Here is a 16,008-nt window from a genome sequence, read left to right as displayed (position 1 = left end):
TATTTTTGTAACAGTACTATGGTATTTTCGTCACTATAGCTTTGTAGTATATTTTGAAACCAGGGAGTGTGATGCCTCCCATCTTGTTCTTTTTGCTTAGGATTGTTTTTGCTGCTCAGGGTATTTGGTGTTTCCATATGAATTTTAGGATTGTTTTATCTATTTCTGTGAAGTATGTCATTGGTAGTTCGATGGGGATTGCATTGAATCTGTAGTGAGCTTTGGGTAGTAAGGTCATTTTGATGATATTGATTCTTTCAATCCATAAGCATGGAATACTTTTCCATTTCTCTGTGCCCTCTTCAACATCTTTAATAAGTGTTTTATAGTTTTCCTTGTAGAGATCTTTCACCTCCTTGGTTAAATTTATTCCTAGGTATTTTATTTTTATTTTTTGCTATTGTAAATGGGATAGCTTTCTTGATTTCTTTTTTCACTAGTATGTTGTTGGTATATGGAAATGCTACTGATTTTTGTATGCTGATTTTGTATACTGCAACTTTACTGAATTTGTTTATCAGATCGAGGAATTGTTTAGTAGAGTCTTTAAGTTTCTTTTTCTATAAAATCATTTCATCTGCAAACAGGGACGATTTGACTTCCTCATTTCCAATTGGATGCCTTTTATTTCTTTCTCTTGCCTAATTGCTCTGGCTAGGACTTCTAGTATTATGTTGAATAAAAGTGGTGAGAGTGGGCATTCTTGTCTTGTTCCAGTTCTTAGGGGAAAAGAAAGCTTTTCTCCATTCAGTATGATTTAGTTGTGCATCTGTTATATATAGCCTTTATTATGTTCATATACTTTCCTTCTACACCTAATTTGTTGAGAGTTTTTATCATGAAAGGATGTTGAATTTTATCAAATGTTTTTTCTGCATCTATAGAGATAATTACATTTTTTTCTTTCATTCTGTTGATGTGATGTATTATGTTTATTGATTTGTGTATGTTGAACCATCCTTGTATCTGTGGGGTAAATCCCACTTGATCATGGTGTATAATATGTATGATGTGCTGTTGGATTTGGTTTGCTAGTATTTTGTTGAGACTTTTTTTTAAGTTTTAGTTTATTTTGTCAATATACAACGTGGTTGATTATTGTGGCACATTACCGAAACCTCCCTCCCTCCTCCCACTCCCCCTCCTTCCCAATGAACTCTTTTCTGTTTGCTGGTTATATCAACTTCAAGGAATTGTAATTGTTGTGTCTTCTTCCCTCCACCCCCCCCCCCGGTTTTTTTGTAATTATTTATTTATTTTTAGCTCCCACAAATAAGTGAGAAAATGTGATATTTCTCTTTCTGTGCCTCACTCTTTTCACTTAATTTAATTCTCTCTAGGTCCATCCATGTTGTTGCAAATGGCAGTATTTCATTCTTTTTTTTTACAGCAGAATAATATTCCATTGTGTAGATATACCATATATTCCATATCCACTCTTCTGATGATGGACATTTGGGCTGGTTCCAACTCTCAGCTATTGTAAAGAGTGTTGCGATGAACATTGGGGAACAGGTATACCTTCGACTTGATGATTTCCATTCCTCTGGGTATATTCCCAGCAGTAGGATAGCTGGGTCATATGGTAGATCTATCTGCAATTGTTTGAGGAACCTCCATACCATTTTCCATAGAGGCTGCACCATTTTGGAGTCCCACCAACAACGTATGAGAGTTCCTTTTTCTCTGCAACCTTGCCAGCATTTATCATTCACAGTCTTTTGGATATGAGCCATCCTAACTGGGGTGAGATGGTATCTCAGTGTGGTTTTGTATCTCATTCAGTTTCCTTAGAATTATCACTCGAAATTCCTTGTCAGTCATTTCAAGGGCTTCTTGTTCTATAGGATCTATAGCTTGAAAGTTATTATCCTTTGGTGATGTACTTTCTTGATTTTTCGTATTTCTGGCATCTTTTCTTTGATGTTTATTCATCGTGGCAGGCGGTTTCATAGTCCACAGATTTGACACTATTGACTGACTAAGATGTTGCTGTGGTTGCCAATTTGGAATGGCTACCTCAGTGACTACTCAGTTGGCCACTAGTGCCTTGCGTGTGTGGTTGCCTTGGGTCTTGGGCCTCTCCGGGGAGCCACCTCTCTGGTCAGCTTGGACTCTGCTAGGCTGCTGGGTCATGGGCAGTATTGCAGGGTGTGTGGTGTCTGCTGAGTTTCCACCTCCCATGCTGGACTTCTCCCTGTTCCGTGTGCTCTAGCCCAGGCTGCTGGGATATGCCGAGGCACTGCAGAGCGTGTGGTCTCTGCAGAGCTTCCCCTTCCACTGCAGGATGTCTCCCTGCTCAGTGTGCGCTAGGCTGGGCTTGGGATCGAGCCGGGTGGCGGTAGTGAAGCCTACCTGCTGCTGGATCACGGGGTGGCGGCACCCCCACAGGGTGTGTGGACTCTACGGAGCTTCTATCTCCCTTGCTGGATGACTCTGTGCTCCGTACACATTGGGCCGGGCTGCTGGATCCCGCGGCAGCAGTGTGGTCCCTGTGGAGTTCCCGCCTCCCCTGCCGGACGTCTCCCCGCTCTGAGCACACTAGACCAGGCTGGGAATGGAGCCGGGTGCCTGCAGTGAAGCCTACCTGCTGGATCATGCAGTGGTGGTGCCACAGGGTGTGTGGTTTCTGCAGAGCCTCTGCCTCCCCTGCCGGACATCTCCCCACTCTGTACACACTGGGCTGGGCTGGGAATGGAGCTGGGTGGCAGCAGTGAAGCCTACCTGCTGGATCACGCAGTGGAGACCCCACAGGTCGTGTGGTTTCTCTCAGTGTGGTTTTGATTTGCATTTCCCGAATGCTGAGTGATGTTGAGCATTTTTTCATGTGTCTTTTGGCCTATTTAGCTCTTATGCCCATTTTTTAATTGGGTTACTTGTTTTTTTGTTGTAAAGTTGTTTCAGTTCTCTATATATTCTGGACATCAATCCCTTGTCAGATGTATATTTTGCAAATATTTTCTCCCACTCTGTTGGTTGTCTTTTAACTCTGTTAATTGTTTCTTTTGCTGTGCAGAAGCTTTTTAGTTTGACATAATCCCATTTCTTTATTTTTCCTTTGGTTGCCCGTGCTTTTGGGGTCGTATTCATGAAGTCTGTGCCTAGTCCTACTTCCTGAAGTGTTTATCCTATGTTTTCTTTGAGTAGTTTTATTGTTTTAAGGTGTATATTTAATTCTTTAATCCATTTTGGTTGATTTTGGTATATGGTGAGAGGTATGGGTCTAGTTTCATTCTCCTGCATATGGATATCAAGTTATCCCAGGACCATTTGCTGAAGAGGCAGTCTCTTCCCTAGTGTATAGGCTTGGTGCCTTTGTCAAAGATCAGATGGCTGTAGGTGTGTGGGTTGGTTTCTGGATTCTCGATTCTATTCCATTGATCAGTGTGTCTGCTTTTATGCCACTACCATGCTGTTTTGGTTATTATAGCTTTGTAGTATAGTTTAAAGTCTGGTAGTGTTATGCCTCCAGATTTATTTATTTATTTATTTATGCTCAGAATTGCTTTGGCTATGCGTGGTCTTTTGTTATTCCATATTAATATCTGGATAGTTTTTTCCATTTCTGCGAAAAATGTCATTGGAATTTTGATGGGGATTGCATTGAATTTGTATATCACTTTGGGTAGTATGGACATTTTCACAATGTTAATTCTTCCAATCCAAGAGCATGTGATATCTTTCCATCTTCTTGTGTCCTCTTTATTTTCGCTCAGCAGTGGTTTGTAGTTCTCATTATAGAGATTTTTCTCATCCTTGGTTAACTCAATTCCTAAGTATTTTATTTTTTTGGTGGCTATTGTAAATGGGCAAGCTTTCTTGATTTCTCTTTCTGCATGTTCACTGTTGGAGAATAGAAATGCTTCTGATTTTTTTTTCTCTGACTGGTAAGGGAATTGCAACCCTTAGAACAGTGTGGTCTGCAGCACACTCAGCCAGCCTCGGCTCTCCCAGTGCTGCACTCTTCCAAGTGAGCCATGGGGTCAGCCTGAAATGCTACTGATTTTTGTGTGCTAATTTTGTATCCTGCTACTCTGCTGAAATCATTTATCAACTCCTAGAGTTTGTTTGTAGAGGGTTTAGGATGTTCGATATATAGGATCATGTCATCTGTAAAGAGGGACAGTTTGATTTCATCTTTTCCAATCTGGATGCTCTTTATTTCCTTCTCTTCTCTGATTGCTCTGGCTAGTACTTCCAACACTATGTTGAATAGGAGTGGTGAGAGTGGGTATCCTTGTCTAGTTCCTGTTCTTAAAGGAAAAACTTTCAGTTTTTCCCCAATCAAGATGATATTGGTGGTGGGTTTATCATATATGGCTTTAATTATGTTGAGATACTTTCCATCTATACCTAACTTATAGAGTCTTTATCATGAATGAGTGTTGAATTTTATCAAATGCTTTTTCAGCATCTATAGAGATGATCATATGGTCCTTGTGTTTGATTTTATTGATATGGTGTATCACATTTATTGATTTGCATATGTCGAACCAACCTTGCATCCCTGGGATGAATCCCTGTTTCTCTGCTGATTTTTTGCCTAGATGATCTGTCCAATATTGACAGTGGGGTGTTCAGGTCCCCTGCTATTATGGTATTAGTGTCTATTTCCTTCTTTAGGTCTAATAGAGTTTGTTTTATAAATCTGGCTGCTCTGACATTGGTTGCATACATATTTATGATTGTTATGTCTTCTTGATGGATCAGTCCTTTTATCATTACGTAGTGTCCCTCATTGTCTCTTTTTATGGTTTTTAGTTTAAAGTCTATTTTGTCAGATATAAGAATAGCTACTCCAGCTCGTTTTTCTTTTCTGTTTGCATGGTCAATCTTTTTTTTTTTTTTTTGTCTTTTTCATGACCGGTACGCAGCCAGTGAGTGCAACAGCCATGCCTATATAGGATCCGAACCCGCGCCGGGAGCGTCGCTGCGCTCCCAGCACTGCACTCTCCCGAGTGTGCCATGGGGTCAGCCCTGGTCAATCTTTTTCTATCCTTTCACTCTTAGTGTATGTGTGTCTTTATAGGTGAGGTGGGTCTCTTGAAAGCAGCATATAGTTGGGTCCTCCTTTTTAATCCAGTCAGCCAGTCTGTATCTCTTGATTGGGGAATTTAATCCTTTTACATTGAGTTGTTATTGAAAAGTGTTGATTTATTCCTAGCATTTTATTGATTTTTGTTTGGATGTCTTAAGTGTCTTTTGTTCCTTTCTTTCTGATTTAGTGTTTGTCTTCTGTATCTGTTGGTTCCTTGGGTGGTAGATAAACATTTTTTTTTCTCTTCATTGTTGGCATTTTTATTTTACTAGTGGGTTTTGATTTTTCTTGAATTTTTATGGCACTGGTAGTTATTTTTCAGGTACCAAACCCAGTACTCCCTTGACAATTTCCTGTAAGGATGGTCATGTGGTAGTGAACTCCCACAGTTTTTGTTTGTCTGAGAAATATACTATTTGCCCTTCATTTCAACTCATCCTGCTTCTCTGCAGTGCTTACAGTATATAGAACAGGGTGTCAGTGATTCCTGCAGCTCCACATGGAGGTGCATGGAGGCTGGCAGAATGGCAGAAGTCATAGGACTGTCCAGTTTCTCCAGACCAAACAACAGGACATCCAACCTGAAAATGGCAATGGGATATTACACCGATGAAATATGGTTCCTGCTCTAGGAGTAGTTCTTTTAATAGCAAAAATAGGCGAAAAGCTGAACACTGCCCTGAGAAAACCAAACATTGCCTATATGAATCATCATACCCACGCAGCTAGCCAGTAGCAGATGGCAGAGATACCTTTGACCAGTCACTTAGGCAGAATTTCATCATTCTGTCTTAGCTTCCTTCATAGAGGGCATATGGGAGTATGAAATCCAAACAAAGAAAGGGAAAGTGTATGAAAAACAGGTCAGCCTTCTCCTTCATCCTAAAGCTCTAGGTCCAAAAATAGATGTAGCTTGAGTTAGAACAGGTGGAGAGGAGCATAGTTCAGGAGTGGAGGGTGGAAACAAGGAGATGAGCTTAAAGTGGACTTTGAGATGGAAGTTATAAAAGAAGCGATCTTGAATGTTGAAGTAAGACTAAACAAGAATAATTGGAAAATTGTGGACTCAGGGAGGAAATCATTATGCAAACCTCTATTTAGTAGGAAGAAGTTATTGGAAAAGGAACTCAGATTCTGTTTGTATTTCAGCTCTTGAGGCTCATCACTCCTTGGTTTCATAACTTATTTCTGTGTGTTTTAGTCTGTTTTGTGTTGCTATAACAGAATTACCTGAGACTGGGTAATTTATAAAGGAAAGAGGTTTGGCTTACAATTCTGGGACAGCTGTATCTGGCACGGGCCTCAGCCTGCTTCTACTCATGGCAGAAAGCAGCAGGCAGCTGGTGGGTACAAGCAGATCACATGGCAAGAGGAAGCAAGAGAGAGAGGAGGTGCCAGGGTCCTATAAACAATCAGCTCTTGAGGGAACTAATAGAGCAAAAACTCAATCATTAATACCCTCTCCCCCAGGGAGAGCATTAATCCATTCATGAGGGATCTGCCCCCACGACTCAAACAGCTTCCAACACTGCCACATTGGGGATCAAATTTCCACATGAGTTTTGGAGGCGACAACACATCCAAACTCTATCACTGCGCATTTGTAAATGTGGACTCACCCCTGATAGGATCTTATATATGGCAGAGTTGATTGCTCTAGAGACCTACCTCACACTTAACAAACAAAGGGGGATATATTGGAAGGACACCTGGGTATCTCACAGAACCCAAGGAGGAGAACTGAGCTGGGTCCCATAGGACCTGGAAAATCCTCAGGAACTCACAATTTCTCTCTTCTTCTCTTCTCTCCCCACTCATAATCCTCAGGAAAGCGAGAGTGGCTTCATGGGCTGAATGAATAAAACATGATATGTGCAATATACTGCAGGTGAGTTTTAATGAAGTCTCAGTTGTGTTTGAACTGATGGGTGACTGAAATCTGAAAAACGGGGATTAGAGGTTGAACTGGTGGAGGGAATATGTTGACAAAATGTAAGACGGGTCTTCTCCAGACAGAAGTTAGGCTCCTGAGCATAATGGTAGGCTGCAGAGTGGAGATGAAGTTTGTCATGAGTTGAAGTCAATGTGGTAGATAGGAGAGTATTTCCAGTTTTGAGGAGGAAGGAAAGAGGGTTTTATTGGTGAAAAGGTGAACTTCAAAAGGAGAGGATGAACTTCAACTGAGAGATGGCAGCAAAACAGCTGTGTGGACATGACCGGGTGGGAGCAGAGAATGTTGTGACCACTCATGTTCCCAGGATTCTTGAGTACTGGGAGATGGGGCTGCAGTAGACGGGGTAGCATCAGAGAGAAACTGGGTTTTGCAATAGAAGTTTCTAAATCACCTACACTTTAACTTATCAGGTGACTGACCCTGTCCATCTGTTCCAAACAAGATAGACATGCCCATAGCATGTCAATGCACATCACCAATAGGCTAATTTCTGACACACCTGGCACTTCGATGCCCACCAGTTAAGCTTTGTTTATCAAGAATAGTTGTGTAAGTTGACAAAAGCGATTATCAGATTTGTTATCATAATTATGTAATTTATAGACAAACTTATGAAATAGGAGTATAAACATACGGGTATGGTTTTTATTAACACCAAGTAGAATACTTACTATATAAACAGGAATCGTTAGAAAAATTATTGTCAAGTTAATGACTAGGGATAGGCAAGACAACTGTAAAAGATCTGGAGAAAACTGTGAAGATCTAGAGAGATGCTGCGTTTAGTCTTCTCCCTCATAAGAACCTTTAGGTTCTAGCTCTGTTTTAAATAAATGTCAACTCATCTGGGTGTGGTTTATGCAAGAAAGACCTAGGGGAGTTCTTATTACAGACCCACACTCAAAGAAAAAACTTTGGCCTTCTATAAAAACATTCACCAACGGCTCTATATTTATGATCTCAGTTTAAAATAAAATGTTTCAGGATACTTCTGTATACTTTTTGGCTCCCACGTTAGCCAACTATTTTGGCTGGCTCGTTCAACGTGAGGAGATGGAATGGGCGTTCTAGGTCTTCTGTTCACAGGCACAGGAGGTCCAGGAAAGAGACAAGCCGGAGTGAGCGGGAGTGTCTGGGGAGGGTGGGTGGCAATGAACACCCGGAGAAGGAATCCGGGGCTGGGGGGATATGTACCTGGTACAGCAATGGTCCCTGAGGTGGATGAGGGGGGCAAAAAACTGGGGGGTGGGGGAGAATTGGTCCCGAAGGGGGCATGCCCTTAGGGCACATAGGTGCTCAGCCTGGGGTGCTGGCCCCAAAGAGCCCCATGGAAACTTCATGACTGGACCTCAAGGGGAATCCCAAACTCCCCCTCTTGGCTGGACAACAAACCCATCTACTTCACCCTTTCAGCATTATCTCATTCCTGCCCTCAGCAAAACCCCTGCATCCTTGCCAAGATGGTTTACTCACTTTTCATTGGAAAACACTCCCATACTTCAAGCCATCTCACCTCCCTTATCTCCACCGCCTTTGGCCATCTTATTCACTTTTTCACCACAATTGGGTCAGGGTGACTGCCAGCGTGTTGCTTGTCATCGTCCGTGGGCCGCGTGCTCAGCTTAGGGCAGGGCGGTGCAGCTGGCATCGGGGAAGGTCTGCCAGGTGAATGAGGGCGCGGCCTCACCTTGCGACGCTGAAGAACTCTGGATGCACCTGCATCTGAGCGGGGGAGGGCCCTGGAACCCAAACACAGCAGGGACTCGGGTCTGGGTGCGGTTCCCTGGGGCTGAGTCTCAGATCCTCTTATTGCGGATTGCTCCCCAGGCCCCTCTCAAAGGCTGGGCAAGATGGGCAAGTACAGAGTCCGCGTCGCCACCGGGGACTCGTTCTTGGCGGGCTCTGGCAACCTGGTGCAGCTGTGGCTCGTGGGCGAGCACGGGGAGGCGGACCTCGGCAAGCGGTTGCGGCCCGTGTGGGGAAAGGTCAGTGTCCACTGCGACCGGGCGCGGAGAGTCAGGGACCTGGGACGCTGCGGGTGCCACCGGGGGCGAGGACGAGGAGCCGGCGGGCGCGGGATTCTCGGCGGCGAGAAGCGCCCGGGAAGCGGGACCAGGCGATGAGGTTGGGTGTACGTGGGGTGCCTGATTAGAAACGGAAAAGCGACAGGAACGGGAGAAACGAGTGGGATTTACCTGCTGGGTGGAGGGAGTAGGGACGAGACGCCCACGGGGCGCGGAGCGGTTCCCTCGACGCGGTTGGGGGCCGGGAGGCTGGAGCCCCGCAGGGTGGGCTCTCCCCCGTCACCTCCGCCTGGTTTAGGTCTCTCTCGGGGGTCCTCCGAGGGGAGAGCAGAGCCACGCTTCTCGGAAGGCGCCCCGACCCTGCTGCTCACTCTGAGGACCCCAGAGCTGGCCCTGAGCTACGTCCTGCCTGCAGGAGACGGAGTTTGAGATCGACGTCCCCCTGCACCTGGGGCGCCTCCTGCTGGTGAAGCTGCGCAAGCACAAGGTCTTGTTGGATTTTGACTGGTTCTGCAAGTGGATCGCCGTGCAGGGCCCCGGGGGCGCCCAGGGAGAGGCCCTGTTCCCCTGTTACCGCTGGGTGCAGGGCGACGGGATTATCTGCCTACCGGAGGGCACTGGTGAGGGCGGTGGGGAAGGGTGTGCGGCACCTGGAGGGCTGGAGGAAGAAGGGGGTCGGAGGGATGCTGTGATGTAAGAGCACAGATGGGAGTGACGAGGGACAGGGCGAGAAGTGAAAGAGGGTGTGGCTGGGGACGATGGCTGAGGGAGAGGTGTCCAGGGAGATCGCGTGCTCTTGTGTCCCCGTCCGCCAGCGCGGACAGTGAGCGATGACCCTCAGAACCTGTTTAAGAAGCATCGGGAGCAGGAGCTGGAGGAAAGAAGGAAGGTGTACCGGTGAGCCCGGGATAGCCCCTGATCCCCTACCAGATCCCAAGAAACCCACCGCCCCTCTTACCCCTGACTCCGTGTTCTTCCTCCAGGTGGGGCTCCTGGAAAGACGGGTTAATCCTGCCTATAGCGGGGAACACGCAACGGGACCTTCCCAGGGACGAGCGATTCCTCGAGGACAAGGATTTAGACTTCACTCTCTCTCTGGCAAAAGTGTGAGTGCCAGGTTGAGGCTGGACACTTGCCTCCCAGGATGCAAGGGGGGGATGCTTTCTTGACCTTCTTGCACTTCATTCTTTCCACAGGTTGAAGGATTTGGCCATTAAGGGGACACTGGATTTCGCAAATTCTGTAAAAAGGCTGGAAGATTTCAAAAAAATATTCCCACGTGGAAAGACTGCCCTGGCCGGTCAGTTATACCACAACCTCCTCAAACCTATATACATATTTCCAACCCAGGGGTTTGAATGAAGAGGGAGAGACGTCAGGGGGACCAGGAGCTCAGAGCTCACAGAGCTCCTCAACTGACTTCCCTAGAGCGGGTTTGTCATTCCTGGAAGGACGATGCCCTCTTTGGGTACCAGTTTCTCAACGGTGCCAACCCCATGCTCCTGAGGCGTTCTACGAGCCTCCCAGCCCGGCTGGTGCTGCCTCCGGGGATGGAAGACCTGAAGACCCAGCTGGATAAAGAACTCCAGGTGCTGTGCTCCCTCTGCTAACCCAGCACCCCAGCCATCATCACACCTCCTTCCTCTTTGCCTTCTGCTCCCCTCATCTCCTCCCTTTCCTTATCTCCTCCAACTACACTCCCTTCATTTACACCCACCTCCATCTGCTCCTAGGGTTTCTCCAGCTCATCACTACTGACCTTATGAGCTAGATGATTCTCTACTGTGGGGCTGTCCTGGGCATTGTAGGATACTTAGTAGCAATCATTGGCTTCTACCCCCTAGATGCCAGTAGCTTCTCCCCACTTGTGACCACCCAAACTGTCTCTAGACGTTTCCAAATGTCCTTTGGGGGGCAAAACTACCCCTTGTTGAAAACCGTGGATCTACACCATCCCCTGCTGTATCTCCTCCTCTTTTTCCTCCTCTTCCATCTCCACCTTTGTTGCTTCCTCCTTCCTTAGATGTATCTCAACCTTACGGAAGAGCTCAAGCTTCTGGAGGTAAACAGCAAGACAGACTGGACAAAGCTTTGGAGACCTGGACCTATTTTTGGGGGGGACGGATGGATAAAGGAAATATTTTGCTCTCCATTTGGCTAATGTAGAGGAGGGGATAAGGGTAGACTTTGGTTGGGAGTGGTGGTCCATGGTGGAAAGCCAGAAGCTTTGCCTCAGGGATCTCCAAGTCTGATGGAAGACACCAGGCATGGAAACCTTGCCTTGGACCTGGGGAAAGTGATTGGTGTTTAAAGTAAAAGGCTTGGATGGGTAGAGGAAGGATCTACCCTGGCAAAGGAGAGAAGAGTGGGTCCAGAACTGATTCCAACCCCTTTATCTATCCCTGCCCCCGGCCCGACAGGCTGGATCTCTGTTCGAAGCTGATTTCTCCCTGCTGGATGGGGTCAAGCCTAATATCATCATTTTTAAGCAGCAATATGTGGCAGCCCCTTTGGTCATGCTGAAGCTTCACCCTGATGGAAGACTCTTACCCATGGTCATCCAGGTGAGAGGACCCAGCTATCTTTCTTGCAGACATTGATCCCCTTTCGGGACATGGACACATGGGTCCTCAGCCCCCACTCTCTCTCCTGCTCCAGCTCCAGCCGCCTCGTCATGGATGCCCCCCCCTCTGCTCTTCCTTCCCTCAGACCCTCCCATGGCCTGGCTCCTGGCCAAGACGTGGGTCCGTAGCTCTGATTTCCAGCTGCACCAGTTACAGTCACACCTGCTGAGGGGACACCTGATGGCTGAGGTTATTTCTGTGGCTACACTGAGGAGCTTGCCCAGCCTGCATCCAATCTACAAGGTATTTCAGCATCTCTGTCATTCTGCATCTGACTGTCCTTCATATTTCACACTCCTGGCCTCGGGAGGCAGCTACCCAGAGTCTAACTTTGTGTCACATTAGGTTAGCAGTAATCTCTGTTTGTATGTGGACACACACACACACACACACACACACACACAGTGTGCTATGGAAACACCCAGGGCACACACCTACTACGATATGAGTTGGGGAAAGAGTGAGAACAGGTTTTGCAAAGGAGATGAAATTTGGGCCGAGGTGGTTGCCAGGTGGGTTAGTGAGGGGTGGGGACAGCCCTGTCAGAAAGATATGTAGAGGTGAGAAAAGAAAGGAATATGAATAATGGCTGATATTGGGTGTGACCGAAGTGTATGATATGAGTTGGGGAGGAGGAAAGGGAGGTGGGAGGAGACGAGAAGGGAAACCATGTTACTTTGTGGGGAGAAGAATTAAGAGTTCTCTTTTGACCATGTGAGGTTTCCACTGTTTAGAGAGATCTGTTTGCATATGTCTGGAGGGCAATTGGATACTTAGGTCTGAAGTTCCTGGAAGACATAAGGGCTGAAGATATAGATTTGAGTTATTAGGAAACAGAAGTATCTAAAACCACTGTATGAGGTGAAAGTCTCTAGGGTTTGTCGATATAGCAGAGAATTTGGCTCAGTATGTAACTCTAGGATGCTTAAACCTTTATAAATTTAGAGGAGGGAGTGGAGTGAGAAAAGGAACAAGAGCAGGGACAGCCATGGAGGTAGGAGAAACACACAAGAAACTGAGTCATGGCAGCCAGGAGAAGAAAGTGTTTCAAGAGGGGAGCATGATGTGTGTCTCAAATGCTGCTGAGAGATCAACCAAGTTACAGAGAAGATATTTGAATTTGTCAATTTGAAAGTCATCGGTTAATATACTGACAAAAAATGTGAGGTGAGGAAGGAGAGACAATATTAGGTGACTTTTAAGATTTGCAGTGAAGGTGAAGCAAGAAATGAGGAGGCTGCTGGAGAAGGATGTGGAGTCAGGTGAGGGTTTTCTTTTTTAGAATATCCAATAGTAAGAGAGAGAGAGAGTGTGTGTGTGTGTGTGTGTGTGTGTGTGAGAGAGAGAGAGAGAGAGAGAGAGAGAGAGTTGCAGGAGTGACGTCCTGGGGAAGGCAAAAGGGGATGGGTTCATATGTGGGGACCCAGCTAGTTTTTTACTGTGAAAATAAGTGAATTCCTAAAACCTTGACCTTGGGGGGCCCTGAGAAGACGTTTTCCCATCTCTCTTCTCCCAAATCTTAGCCTGACCCAATCCAATGGGAAGTCTCTCATTTTCTTGGAGACCACCCTCTCTGTTTGTTTCTGTCACTGGTCCTTTGATATCCCTTCCCCTCATGGATCCTGGGATCTCTCTTATTTAACTGTGTCCTATTTCTTCTTTCCATGATCAGCTCCTGATCCCACACTTTCGCTACACCATGGAGATCAACATTCTGGCCCGGAGTAGTCTTGTCTCTGAATGGGGGATTTTTGATCTGGTATGGAAATGGATGGGTAAAGAAGGAGAGTTCAGTGTTGGAAGAATCCCAAGGGTTGTTTCCCTTACCCGTTCCTCCCCCAAGCTCTGCCTCCTTGAACGAAGTCCTCTCTCTGATCTGCCTCACACCCGAATAGCCTCTTGGTTAAAGGGGCCTGAGAAGGACCATTAACCTTGAATCTTCTGATCCTAATCCCCCCCCGCCCCCCCCCTCCAACCTGGCATAGCAAACCCTATTCTGTCTGCCTCGGCGTTGTCCTCAGGTGGTGAGCACTGGTAGTGGAGGCCATGTGGACATCCTCCAGAGAGCCACAGCCTGTCTGACCTATCGTTCCCTCTGCCCTCCTGATGACCTGGCTGACCGCGGGCTCCTGGATGTGAATTCTTCTCTCTATGGCCAAGATGCCCTTAGGCTGTGGGGAATCATCAGCCGGTGAGGGAGACACAGAGAGGGAGGAAACTAGGGGGACTGTAGGCCCAGGAGGCCCTCCACGGGCCACCTGAGGCTGAGTGCCTTCTTCCCCGGGGAGCAGGTATGCGGAGGGGATGGTTGGGCTTTTCTACAAGAGTGACCAAGCTGTGAAGGATGATCCAGAGTTGCAAGCCTGGTGCAGAGAGGTCACTGAGACAGGACTGCAGGGGGCACAGGACCGGGGGTAAGGCACAGATCCCCCCCAGTGCCCTTATGTCGACACCCACCCATCTGTCACCAATCCTTGTCGTCTCACATCATAAGACACCTTACCTTGAGGACACTGAAAATCTCCCGGACCTCTCTGGAGGTTCCTCCAGAAATCTTAATGATCTGTCCTGGTTTCCCCAGCCCCTTTCTTTCTCACCCTTCCATACAGTGTTCTCCCTCCTCCTGCACTAAGAACTTCCTCTGGAACCAGATACACAACTTCTCTTACGTATTTTCCCTCACTCTTTCCTACCCTCTCCCTGTAGCTCCAAGGTTCATCCCAATTGCATAAATATTTGAGAACATACTATACGTGAGTCATAGAGTCTAGAGGCCAGGATCACAGACTGAAGTTCTTTTCTGTATCTCCACATATCTTTCACTATCTGAGATCTGCCTCATGTCCTGGTTCCAGAGTCTCTCATTTTCCTTATTTCATCCAGGTTCCCCATGTCCTTGGAGTCTCGGGCTCAACTCTGCCACTTTGTTACCATGTGCATCTTCACATGCACCGGTCAGCATGCTTCTGCCCATCTGGGCCAGGTAACCTGCATGATCGACCCCCAGGGGTTCCGGGGAGGTAGAGGATGAGGGATCAAATGCCTGGGTCATTAGCCTGGGTTTCTGAGTGGCTCTTCTTCCTGCAGCTAGACTGGTACTCCTGGATTCCTAATGGCCCATGCACTATGCGGAAGCCCCCACCCATCTCCAAGGATGTGACAGAGAAGGATATAGTGAACTCACTGCCCGATCTCCACCAGGCCCGCATGCAGAAGACTTTCACAAAGTTCCTTGGCAGACGCCAGCCTGTCATGGTTAGAAACAGATGCCTGCCTGGGTCTGGGAGGAGGAGGCAGCTTGAAGCAGGGGTAGTATTCTTTGCTGAGAGGCCCAAGAGAGCCATCTAGTTTTCCCCCTCACAGGTGGCCCTGGGGCAGCATAAAGAAGAATATTTCTCAGGCCCTGGGCCCCAATCTGTGCTGAAGCGATTCCAGGAGGAGCTGGCTGCCATGGACAAGGAGGTCGAGGTCCGGAATGCAGGCCTGGACCTGCCCTATGAATACCTTCGACCCAGCATGGTGGAGAACAGTGTGACCATCTGAGACGCCTTGCCTATCTCAGCTCCAAAGCTCCACCGTCCCTAAGTACCTTTGAGAACTCCACCCTCCTTGGCCACATCATCTGGTGAACAGACTGTCCCCAAAACCATGCGGTTGGGGTGCCCAGAGTTGCTCATGACACAACTCTGGGGATATGTAGTAATGGTTTACATTGCATGTTGGAGCCTGGTACCCTCTGTAGCTGCCTTACCTTAACCTCCATCCAGTCCTGCACTTCCTCTCCCTTTGAGCACTGTCACCCTGTTTCTTCTCCCTAAGGGATCTGGCTTATATCTAAATAAAAATATCTGATTAAATAATAAAGTTGATTATGCATAGTGAGTGAAGGAGGTGGGAGAAAAGACCTTATTTTGTTTCCTTCCCCTATTTTGAGACTCCAAGGGAGAAAAAATGTTTTCCTGGAACAAAAATTCCTTCCTGTAATCAGTCCTTTCTTCAACGTTTTCTTTAAGCCTCTCTAAGTTAAATGACAGAAGTCGTGGCTGATTGAGCTCATTGGGGCTGAGGAATCTGGCTCTTAACAATGGTTTTTGGCTTGAGACTCTGCTTAGTCCTCAACCAACCTTGGGCCACCTGCAATGACATCTTCTGTGCTGCTCCCCAGCCCTGCCCTCCCTCTGCCACGTCCCCTTCGCCAGGTGCATCTCACTCTTTCTTTCAGCCCATTCCCAGGACTCTTGATAAATCCTCACCTTTGATTTTGCTCTCTCCTCCCACCATCAAAACCTGTTACATGCTCCATGGTCTAGAAAATGAGGAGAGATGAACAAATAAGAAACCAATAATCAGGCTGTTTTTAGGAGTTTT

At 46.9% G+C, this 16,008-nt stretch overlaps 1 protein-coding gene across 1 annotated transcript; it reads left to right on the top strand.

The window, feature by feature from the left end:
• The first annotated feature begins 8,842 nt into the window (after window positions 1–8,842).
• On the top strand, window positions 8,843–15,183 carry LOC134388788 (polyunsaturated fatty acid (12S)/(13S)-lipoxygenase, epidermal-type-like). Its single transcript, XM_063112092.1, is given in 15 exon segments — window positions 8,843–8,977; window positions 9,432–9,636; window positions 9,832–9,913; window positions 10,000–10,122; window positions 10,213–10,316; window positions 10,445–10,605; window positions 11,437–11,580; window positions 11,675–11,693; window positions 11,696–11,883; window positions 13,313–13,399; window positions 13,662–13,831; window positions 13,932–14,054; window positions 14,524–14,623; window positions 14,728–14,895; window positions 15,004–15,183. Coding segments are annotated over 15 exon segments (1,989 nt in total).
• Window positions 15,184–16,008: the final 825 nt, after the last annotated feature.

The sequence above is a fragment of the Cynocephalus volans genome, chromosome 10, assembly GCF_027409185.1.
Source record: "Cynocephalus volans isolate mCynVol1 chromosome 10, mCynVol1.pri, whole genome shotgun sequence".
Taxonomy (NCBI): domain Eukaryota; kingdom Metazoa; phylum Chordata; class Mammalia; order Dermoptera; family Cynocephalidae; genus Cynocephalus; species Cynocephalus volans.
The sequence above is the reverse complement of the archived record's forward strand: the minus strand, read 5'-3'. Positions and strand labels throughout refer to the sequence as shown.